General features: G+C 42.6%; 3 protein-coding genes across 3 annotated transcripts; 1 reads left to right on the top strand and 2 right to left on the bottom strand.

The window, feature by feature from the left end:
* Positions 1 to 47: 47 nt before the first annotated feature.
* On the bottom strand, positions 48 to 6739 carry LOC108622542 (uncharacterized). The gene is made up of 2 exons (XM_018020476.2): positions 3106 to 6739; positions 48 to 2888 (listed from the first exon to the last, which is right to left on the bottom strand). The coding sequence occupies exons 1-2, from the start codon at positions 5587 to 5589 to the stop codon at positions 1227 to 1229; spliced, it is 4146 nt and encodes a 1381-aa protein (XP_017875965.1). The 5' UTR covers positions 5590 to 6739; the 3' UTR covers positions 48 to 1226.
* On the bottom strand, positions 5609 to 6199 carry LOC108622518 (uncharacterized protein DDB_G0290685-like). Its single transcript, XM_018020442.1, has 2 exons — positions 6153 to 6199; positions 5609 to 6098 (listed from the first exon to the last, which is right to left on the bottom strand). Exons 1-2 carry the CDS (start codon positions 6197 to 6199, stop codon positions 5609 to 5611), a joined length of 537 nt encoding a protein of 178 aa, XP_017875931.1.
* Positions 6740 to 6859: 120 nt separating the features above from the next.
* Positions 6860 to 10980, top strand: LOC108622530 (haloacid dehalogenase-like hydrolase domain-containing 5). The gene is made up of 3 exons (XM_018020458.2): positions 6860 to 7250; positions 7794 to 8611; positions 8680 to 10980. The coding sequence occupies exons 1-3, from the start codon at positions 7194 to 7196 to the stop codon at positions 8990 to 8992; spliced, it is 1188 nt and encodes a 395-aa protein (XP_017875947.1). The 5' UTR covers positions 6860 to 7193; the 3' UTR covers positions 8993 to 10980.
* Positions 10981 to 11185: the final 205 nt, after the last annotated feature.

Genomic DNA, 11185 nt, shown 5'->3' with positions numbered 1-11185 from the left:
TAGCTATTTATTATTAGCATTATTCTTCCGACGTCTGATTTCTTTTTAATTATAGGAAATGCGTTTTTCTAAGCTACATACACTTTTGGGATTGACTGTATAGCCAATACATCCTTAAATATAATGGTAAATGGACTATCGGGGCAATTGTCATAATCTTATCTATACTAAATGTTTCAAGTGATAGTACAAGCGACTCTTCGTAACATTCGAGAATGTTGAATCATTTAAAACACAATACATTCATTATATTAGGTTCGCATCCGGAGAGCAATATGAGGAACCAACATCGATCAGTCTTGGCAACGATTACCAATAAAAATCATTACGTTTCCCAAAATATATATAAATATAAAAGAATAATAACTAAGATCCGTAACTACCTTGATAATCGATAACGTTAATTAATCGTATAGGGCCTTACGCGTTACAAATTCAACGCAAATAAATATGAGCTTCCCTACGTCCAGCCGACGATTATTCAAATCGCAGTATGCATGCTTCGTGTAAAATAGTTGTGGTAAAAAAATTTCGTACGACGACCGATACGTAAAACGTGCTTAATCATTTGATAATATTGATCATTTAGTTATTATTATCTAATAGTTTAATTAGTGTACGTTGGCAAAAAGCATCTTCACTTTTTCGTAGTCTTCCATTCGCGAGAGTTAACTCGAATCTCCGGTCGCGACACGTACCAGTTAATATTTATGAAAAATTTCTTATTATCTTAAGTAGTTACAGTCTCGAGTCATTGTATTTAGCAGACTATATGACGAAAATTTACGAAGTGCAACATACAATGCACGGTAGAACGTAAAATCGTCTTTGTTGTAATTAAGACAAATTAAACTTTTCGTTTTCAATGGTAAAAATACCAAGTTTAATGTGTCTATTAAAATAGCTAGGAAACAATAAAAACGAACGAGATTTTTTAAAAAGATTAACAGACACGTATAACATTTCCCTTCGCTTCATTTTGTGCTAAATTATTACCTAGTCCTTCAGTTCAACAAATAAGATTCGAACGTACAGTGAGATCAATAAATATTCGTACACATCTAAAACTTAAATAAGATTATTTAATTTTAAAACATGTACGAATGCTCACGATCCTCACCGTATAAAGAAAAAGAATGAATAAAAGATCAAGATGCATAAATGATAAACTTTTAAAGACGCCCGTCAGGAAATAAGATCATATGAGAAGTCTCGTTCGTCTTTTCTTAATTTTCAGTATTTACAGGTTCTCGTGCATGATGAATTCTGACGTGTTTGTTGTGATTGGATTTCGTACCGCTAGACTTTCCGCAAATGTGACATGTATATGGTCTGGCACCGGAATGAACTCTCAAGTGCTCCTTCAGATAGTACGATCTATGAAACGTTTTGTTACAGACGTCGCACGTGTACGCCTTGTTCTCCTCGTGTTCCTTCACGTGCCTTAAACAATTATACTTTCGTATGAACTGCGCCCCGCAGTAATTGCAGGTGTACGGGCGCACGTTTCGATGGGAATTCATATGAGCGGTGTAATCACTGTGCCGGTAAAACGCGCCACTACACTGGTTACACTTGAACGGTTTCGTGCTACGAGCAGCGTGTGTCCATTTGTGCAGCTGTAAGTTCCACTTGGTACTGAACGTTTTAGCGCAGACTTGGCATTCGTACGGCCTCTCGCCGTTGTGAACCCGCATGTGTACAGCTAAGGAAGATCGTAAATAAATACACTTACATACAGGACATTCGACGTTCTCGCTCTCCCTCTGAGCGTCCGGAACGAATCTTTTGTTATGCGCCCGCCGCATGTGTCTGGTCAAGCTGGCCATGTGAATGAATCTCTCGTTGCAGTAGGTGCACGCCTTCGGCTTCTCGTCGTGCGTCTCCTTATGCCAGGCCAATTTTTTCTTCGTATGAAACACCTCGCCGCAGTGGCATATGTAATCCTTCAATTTCCTTTTTATATTCAAATGATGCCTGTTCTTGTGCTGCGTCAGATTCGAATATCTGCGAAACGTTTCGTTGCAGAGATTGCACTTGACAGGCGCGTTCCCGGTGTGACCGTTCGTGTGCTCGTCCAATTTCTGCTTCGTCAAGAACGCCTTGTCGCAGACGGTGCACGGGAAAGGCTTGATTCCTAAATGCCGTTTCATGTGCAGTTTAAAATTCTGTTTCCTATAAAAATACTTTCCACATTGGCTACATTCTAGCGGGTGTATCTTCAGATGGGCGTTGAACAACAGAACCGAGGGGAATTTCTCGTGGCATATCTGACACTTGGCGTTCTCGCGGATCCGTTTCGTCGGCTCGGTGACGTGCACCCTTCTGTGATGCAGCTGTAGCGACTTGTCGCTGCCGAATCTCTGATTGCAAAGCGTGCAGATCACCTCGATGTTCGACGGTATCAGCGTTTCCAGTTTCTGATCCGATTCTAACTTCGGAGTAACGTCCGACGATTGCGGTGGTTGAAGTTGATGTAGCAGCGGTTGTTGATGACAAACTTGTTGAACATGTAAACCTGGTACAAAAATATCTTCAAACACATTCATACGGCCATCCAGTAACTTAATATCTTTCACTTCCGACTGATCGGTGGACTCTCTACTACTACTCGGGCCAGCTTCTTTGTGCGCGGTGGTGCTGTGTACCCGACGCTCTTTCGGGCAATCGAATATCTCGGGGCAATGATAACATTTGAACGTTCTTTTCGTAGGAGTTTTCCTGTCCCTATCTAAAAACAAGCTTGACGTGAAATGCGTAGCCAGAGACCTGCTGTCCAGTAACGGGCCTCCAATTTCATTGTCCGACCCGTCGGACTCTTCCCAACTTTCGCGGGCCATCAAATCGTACGAAGTTGACATCCGGGACGACTCTTGACCAGCGTACAACTAAATATATAAATCCAAGTTAATAGATTGTTCTATAAATTCAATTTTAGTTTAGCAGAAAAATCACACTACGAATCTATGTAGTATAAACAGCAATGGGAACGATAGGTAGATGAATTGTAATATAACAATAATATTGTAATATAATAATGTAATATAATATAATACAATAAAGTAAATATAATAATATAATAATGTAAACAATACGCATACATACCTGCCATGCGGATTGTTCTGTACATCCATTGCTCTCCTGCTCCGATAATTCACCTCTGGGTGGCATCGTCTCGTCCGCCCTCATATTAATGCTCTTGACTTCCTCGTCTATGCCTACTCCACCTTCGCTGCTCGCCATAGACTGCTGGCTAGTACCACTAACAGCTTTTTGTGAAGAATCACTTATGAATGTACTAGGAACTAAGATTTGAAGCCCATCGAATTCAAACACGTTCATTGGACCTGCATGGGCGTCTTCGTTTAAACTAAGAAGTTCCATCGATTGCTTTTGTATAATTAATTTAGACGAATGGAAACACTTGGACTCCGAGCTACTCGGAGCGTCGCCGGACTCCGACAAATTTACATGACTATTAGTTTTACTTTGTATGCTATACGGTTCTATCAACGTCGATTGTTGAGAATGTTGAGAATGAATCGTAGGAAATGAACTCATGTGTTCAATTATCCCAGACTGATATGCTGTGCTCGCCTCCACTTTCTTCTCGTTCTCACGTAAGGAGACCTCCGATTCATAAGCTTTTACATCGTGCTCGGCCGAAGAACAGTCGATAGGATCCTTTTCCGTTGACGCGTCCATCGCTATGTTGCTACCTTCGTCGTGGTTCATGTCGTTGCCGTTGATTTGGCAGAACGAATGCACCGAGGCAGGTGAGCACGGTTTACTCAGATCCTTCCTCACCCTTAATACAGAGATACCGCTGCTCGCAGATAAAGGAGTGTACGATCTAACATTCTCTGAACTCTCGCCGTATTTAGTAAAAGGTGTGTGAGGACTGGGTATCTCCTCTATCTCCATATCCGCTTCGTCGAAAGTGTCCTCCTCTTTGTTCTTCTCGTCCTCGTCGTCCTCCTCATTTTGCAACGCGTTCGCATCGAAACCGATCGGGTAAGAGTTAAGATTTTCGCTCGAACCGTATTCCGAGCGGGCAGAATAAGTCCTGCGCGATTTCTTTTGTACAACAGGCGACGCAGGTGCGGATAAACTGTTTTTATAACTGTATAAAAGACAAGTACATTTACTTATATCGTTATCTGTATCAGTTTCCGAACTCTCAATAACTTTTACTTCTATACTAGGTCTGCAATCGTTTGTACAATCACCACTGGTACCGCCAGTACTCGCGTCGCAAACCAAGTCCTCTACTATTTCAGGGGAAGAAGGAATTTTCTTTGTATCTTTACATCTCGTTTCGTCGTCGTCTAAATTCGATTCTTTCTGCGGCGCATTAGTAAGATCATTCTCCATGATAGTTATTAAAAGACGCTCTAATTGTTCTACTTCAGGTTGAGCTGGTTCCTTCACCGTTTCTTCTAAAGGCGTTTCTGTCGAGGTACCATCATTTTCACTTATCTCTTCTCTGCGAGGAACTTTTTCATTAGTTACTTCTTCTTCTTCTTCATCATCTTCTTTCGTCTCACTTTCCGTAACCATTGGTGTTATCTCAGGCGTAATAACTTCGTTACTATCAGCTTCGAATCTCTGCACGTACTCGTGTATCTCGGATGGTCCATAATGAATAGGCTGGACATCGATTCCTGCAATGTGTGAAGCTTCCTCGTCGTCGATGTCCGGCAGTACGCTCTTCTTATCGTCGCCAGTATCGTCAATGTTGCACCTGACCGTCGTCGATTTTGGAATGCTATTATATTCGTTTCGCACAGCGTGCTGCTGCTGCTCCGGGGTACGCGAGCCAAGCGGTTCCTCTTCCTCTTGCACTATAGTAATTGTACTAGTTTCACTTTCATTTTCCTGCATAGGATTACGCTCGCTCAACGATGGAGGAGAGACCGGAAGGTTGATATCTGGTAGCACTTGTTCGGGCTCTTGTTCCGATTCAGGTAAGATCTCAGGTAAAATCTGTTTTGGCTCGGAATTATTTACAGGTACAGCAATGGCAGTTCTGGCAACAGCAGCGCCCGTCTCACCAGCAACGGTGACCACCGGCCTGACCCTGGCCGGGTTCGGCACAGCTGCTACTGGCGAGATCATCTGAACCGTTGGTATCTGTTGCTGCTGGTACATACTATACGGATTATACAGCATCTGCATCATGTGATTAGCCTGCGGTGCCATTGCATATTGCGGTATCATCATAGTGCCGTTATTTACAAATTGCTGATAACTGAACGAAGCGAATTGAGGTGGCGGCATCATGGTACCCATAGGCGGACACTCGAAGATCGGTCCGATGGGATACGGGGACTGAGTCGATAGATGAGTATTCTGTGCGACCTGGGGTGAACTCTGAGGCGATTGTACAGCCGGAGGAGGTGCCGATGGCGACAACTGAGCCTGTTGCAAATGTGAAGAGTTACTACTAGCTTTGATAAGAGCTTCGATGACCTGTTCCTTGGGATGAGTGTCCAAGTGCCTCTGCAAGCTGATGCCCTCCCGCAGATAGAGGGTGCACACCGGACAGGCCACTGCACCCCCCGACGCTCCACCGTTCGCTGCATCCATTGTGTCTAAGGTATCTCGCTCACTGGTTCGATTTCTCGACTATTACATCGGACACAACCGAGGCAATGAGATTTTCAATAAAATATCTACCGCGTAGCAGCAGCGGTACCACTTTCTTTTTTTTGTAATTGACGTCCTTGCTGTTACTACCGTCGCGGTCGTTTTCGTCGTCACGTTCGTCCCGAGTATCGTCCCGGTCGTCGCTAAAATCACTGTTGTTTTCGTCGTCGTCGGTGCCGTGGTGTCTGCCACCACCGCCACCGTCGTCGTCGCCCTCGCCGTCGCCGACGTCGTTTTCGTCACCGTCGTAATAACCGCCGTGGTCGTCGTCGCCGTCGCCACCGCCGCCGCCGCCGCCGTTATCGTTGTCGTCGTTCCCGTTGTGGTCGCCGTCGTGATGGTCGTTATGATCGTGATAATAGTAGTAGTAGTGGTGGTAGTAGTAGACGTTCCCGTTGCGACCCGTGATAATTTGACTAATACCGTTTCCACATATCGCCGACGACTGGCTGCATTTTCGGCTTTATCAGGCCTGTACGCGAGTCTCGGTACGGCGTATGTACATCCCAGAAGTTGCGCCAGGCAGTGCCCCAAAAATATCGACGTTCATGGCTACCTGGTTCGTGTGTGCGATGGAGCCAGCAAGGCAGTCGCGGACAAATCAATATCCTATTAAATCGCCAGCCTCCCCTGCTCTCTTATTAAATTACACCTGCACTGTTCACACACGCTCCGCGCACGACACCCTCCTTCGACCTAGCCGCGAGAACTCTTTCGTAAGAGCCTTTTGTTTCTTGTTCGATTATCGAAACGGCATGTTTTTCGCCCGATTCCAGCCTAAAAACACAACAGAAAACAGTGACGAGTGATATTCCACCTTAGAACGAGAACAACAAGAAGAGTTTCCTGCGACCCTAACGCCCTCTCGTACGCTACTCTATATATTAGCCGGAGTTACAATGCCGATCGCCACCAGATCACTCCCCATGTTATCAACAATGTTTCAAGTGCTTTCGACACGATATTTGCAATCGGATTTGCATATATTCAAATCGAAGGGCACGGTGGACACCCGCCATGTCTTCGGTTGTTATAGGGCGCTGTATTTAAATTGAGGAACGATATATATGTAGAAATGTATAGTCCTATTATATCAAAAATAACTGTACAGTATATAAAATATATTTACTATACATTTTTTAATAAAATGTAAAAATTAATAACATAGTATATATGTATCACACGACTTCACTTCCTTTCCTTTAGTCTATTACGCCATTGTTTGAAAATAAAACGCATGTTCTGTAGAATTTATCGGACGCGTTCGCCACATTCCTAATTGTTTTCGGCTACATGCGCTGTAGAATTTGTCAGACGCAAAATCAGCCCCAGTGCCACTACTGGTTATACTTCTGCTGTGACTGTGTCCTCTTACGGCACGTGGGAAAAATACGACACGGGGCCGAGGATGCACTGTGCATTCTGTAGTAGTAACCTAAAAGCGTTGCATTATGCATAATCAATTTGCGAAAAACGTCCTTTGAACGTAGCGTAGCTTTCAGACATTAAACAACGTTCCTTAACTCACGCCCGCCACTGCCAGAATGGCAATTATGAAGGTACTGTTGCGGCCAAGCATCGCGAGGTTTACGGGAGTCAGGGTGAGTTACGTTTCATTCAGGAGTCGACGTACAATTGTTTAGTTTTTCTACAGTGGCCCGTCGTATGTACCTTCTTTTTCATTAATCGTCAATGGACCTCGTAAATTTTCAACTGTTTACGCAAACATGATGAAAGCGACGAGTTTATCGAAGCTTATATACGTATATAAGTACAGCTTCTCGTTTCCATTCATTCATTCTTTCAAACTTCTCTTTTTAATCTTCGTATATTATATCGTCAATTATAACAAAGGTATCGCTTTACTTGTTTCAATCTCATCTAAACAAATTGCATTCACGTTCATTCTTATACTGAGATTAAAAAGAATTTAGTTGTATTCTAAATAATACGGCAGTATAAAAATATACTGCCTGCCAGTCAGGGCGTAGGTATATTTTTATATCCTGCCCCAAGGCCTGCGTAGCTGTTTCATATCTCGCTCCAAAAATATGAAGTAACCGTAGAACCACTTATGAAACATTTCAATAGACAATGGTTGGAATTACATTTGAAACTTTCAATAAGACGTATTTTGTTTTCAGCATTTAAGCGTTAAACCAAAGTTCGGGTTACTTTTCGATATCGACGGTGTGATAGTACGCGGGACGAATGTGTTGCCGCCGGTGCCAGAGGCTTTCAAGCAGCTTCAAGGGAAAGACGGTAAATTCCGTGTGCCAACGATATTCGTTACCAATAGCGGGAACGCGTTGCGCAGCGAGAAAGCAGCAGATTTGTCAAAATGGATAGGAATGGAAGTGAAGGAATCGCAAGTGGTCATGGCTCACTCGCCGTTGAAGCTGTTCGAAAACTTTCACAACAAACAGGTGCTGATATCTGGTCAAGGTAGAATCAAGGAGATGGCTAAGGAGCTAGGCTTTCGGAAAACGATCACCATCGAGCAGCTAGTGAAGAATTTCCCGTCGTTAGATTATGTAAATAAAGAAAAGAGAAATCCGATATGCGGACCCGTGGACCCGAACTTCCCTACGATAGAAGGCATCGTGCTGTTCAGCGAGCCGATATCCTGGGAGACTCCGCTGCAGTTAATGGTAGATCTTCTAATGACCAACGGCATGCCTTCTGGACTGCCCAACGAGATTCCGTACCCACACATTCCTATCTTGGCGTGTAATATGGATTTAATGTGGGTGTCGGAGGCGCCGATTCCTAGATACGGCCACGGTGCCTTTTTATTATGCCTGGAATCGTTGTACAAGAAGATCACCGGGAAGGATTTGATATATTCAGCCCTAATCGGGAAGCCTAGCGAAATTACATACTATCATGCGAACTATGTGCTCCGTGAGCATGCCAAAAGTATTGGGATAGATCACAACGTCGACACCATCTACGCTGTCGGGTAATTATATTTAAAACTGCGAGACGGATCCAGTTCGGAAGATCGTAATCAATAAATGAATTTTACAGAGACAACATTAATACTGATGTACTCGGTGCTAATTTGTACGACAAGTATCTGTCGTACTGCACGAAGGAGGAAGTGTTAAAGTCCGACAAGTTGAAGAAGCTGCTCGGGAAGGACGTGAAACCACCGACAGCGAAAGCTTGTATTAGTATTTTAGTTGAAACCGGTGTTCACCACAAAGACTCGGATTTTGTCCCGGAGCACAGTCCCAGGGACTTCCTGCCGGTCGACGATAGCCTGTGCAAGCCCGCGTTCGTGGTGAAACACGTCGGCGAAGCTATTAGTCTTGCATTCAAAGAGGAGAAATTCGTCTGAACTGAACGTACTCATAAAATATACATTTAGACACGGAGTGTTCATATCCTAGCGTCGATTAAGGGTAAGAAACGAACAATAGAAGAGATCGAACAGAATTTCTCTGAATTATCGATGAGTCTGTTTCATTAGCGAGCGTTGCTCTTCTCTGGAAATATGGGAGCATAGGAGGTAACTGTGGGCACATGCTATTGTCTTATCTAATTTCTTCTCTTTGTTTTTTATGTCTTTTGACATTTTCATCTGACGTTTCTCCAAAACAAATTTAAATCATGTATATTTTAAAGTCGCGCGTCGCTTGATTGGGAAATTTTGATTTTATTTTATTACTGCGAGTGAACAATATTTATACTATTCTATATTTTATATATACTATTGCAGCTAATGCTGATCTTTCAGTGTATGCATATTTTCATGTGTACATTTAATATTTTTACTTGTAATTTATAGTTTACGATTGTAACATCTAGAAGAACTTTCGAACAATGTGTACGTGCCAGGTACGTAAAAAGAAGCTGCGTTTTGGTAGGATCAATTAATAAAACAATTCAAATGTCGTTTTAGCCGAGGATAATCATAATCTAGTATCGCAGGTACGGTTAATACGTTATTTCGTTTAGCATTCACTAAGAAATGTAGATATACGAGAATAGACCGAGCGCCCAAATGATTGAGAGGAAGAGAACGAATGGGAGTTTCTTTTGAAAGAAAAACTCATCCAGAGGACTTTCTTCTTTCTTAACAGAAATACTTTGGACGTTCGATCTATGAACGAGAGTCGCTTCATATACTGGAAACTCTGTCTAGTCTCATGAAACAGTTCACATACCGGTAGCGACCTGTAATTTTCCTCAGTGCGATGCGAAGGACGTAGGAAAGTCAGCTGGTATTTTACTAGAGCTTCTGTATATGTACTCTCAATATATTATGTATTATGCGAACCGCAAGACACACTGTAAACGCACATCGTACGGGAGTACTTGGTCCAGCAGCTTACAGTCGACGCGAGTGGGTGTAGAAGTAAAGCAAGAAAATTAAAAGAAAAAAAATAATAGTAATAGGAAAAGTATGGATACGTTTGCTGAGACGAAGACTGACCACACACGTAGAATCAAATTGATTGTTAACGGCCGCTTACTAGAGCTGGTCCATGACTTATTTTGTTAACGTTAGCGAGCTAACGGAAAGAGAGGGAGATCGTTTTTTCTTAATACTGAATCCGACTATTCAAGATTCCCAAGAGGACGGAGTGGCAGCGGTCCGCGAAAGTTAGTGGCGCCGGTAGTTAACGAAGGGCAATTACATACACAGTTAAACGTACAGGAAATGTAGAATGTTGCGAGATTTATAGCAATACAAAATATTTATTATTTTTTAGTTAAAATAATTATTTTATAGAAGCCTCGCCCGAAAGGGAGTGAATTGGTAGTGACTGTTTCTAGCAAGTTTGTTCTCTATTCCTTTACCCTACGATAGCCAAAGGTCGAACAATATAGCTTCTAGTTTTCAACCCCGGGAATCCTTTTTCTTTTTTGAAAGCGGTTTCATGTACGCTTATCACGCCCGGAGGCATTAGTCGCGTGGAATGCACGAGACGAGGAATCATTGTAATAATCAACATCTACGGAACGAATATTGTATGGTCTAGTCTAGTTAAATGAATTACGAAACGTTCATTCAACTTACAGTTTCTTTAACACGACAGCGAAGTTATACGTGCGTATCTCCAATTCGAATTGATCGATCGGCTGTGATTTATTTCAATTAAAAATACCTGACCGATATTTCAGCGACTGTTTCAAATCATGTCCGTACAATCCGTCGCGTCGCTTGAACGTGGAATTTCAACAAAGGAAGATCGATGTTACCATGATTGTTTAAATCGGACGAGAATGAAACGTAGATCAATTCCGCTTTCGCCTATCGTAACACGTTGTATTTGTAGAATCTATAATTGCAATAAAATATACAATATATTTTTTGTTAAACGATTGATCTTGTTGACTGATCAGTGGCGGCTCGTCAGTGAACGAATATTTAAATTGCTCATAGTTTCTGTTTAATGCTGCTGCTTTTTTATTGCATAACCGAAGCGTGCGTCGATGACCGCAGTGTGACTCGGTTCGCTTTTTACTCTAACAGTCCTAATACCAACGCAAAAGATCGTTATAGCTATTCAACAATCTGAGGCCG

Source organism: Ceratina calcarata, unplaced genomic scaffold (genome assembly GCF_001652005.2).
Source record: "Ceratina calcarata isolate Rehan_Ccalc_2016 unplaced genomic scaffold, ASM165200v1 scaffold226.2, whole genome shotgun sequence".
Lineage (NCBI taxonomy): Eukaryota > Metazoa > Arthropoda > Insecta > Hymenoptera > Apidae > Ceratina > Ceratina calcarata.
Note: the sequence above shows the minus strand (reverse complement) of the source record. Positions and strands in the feature narration are given on the sequence as shown.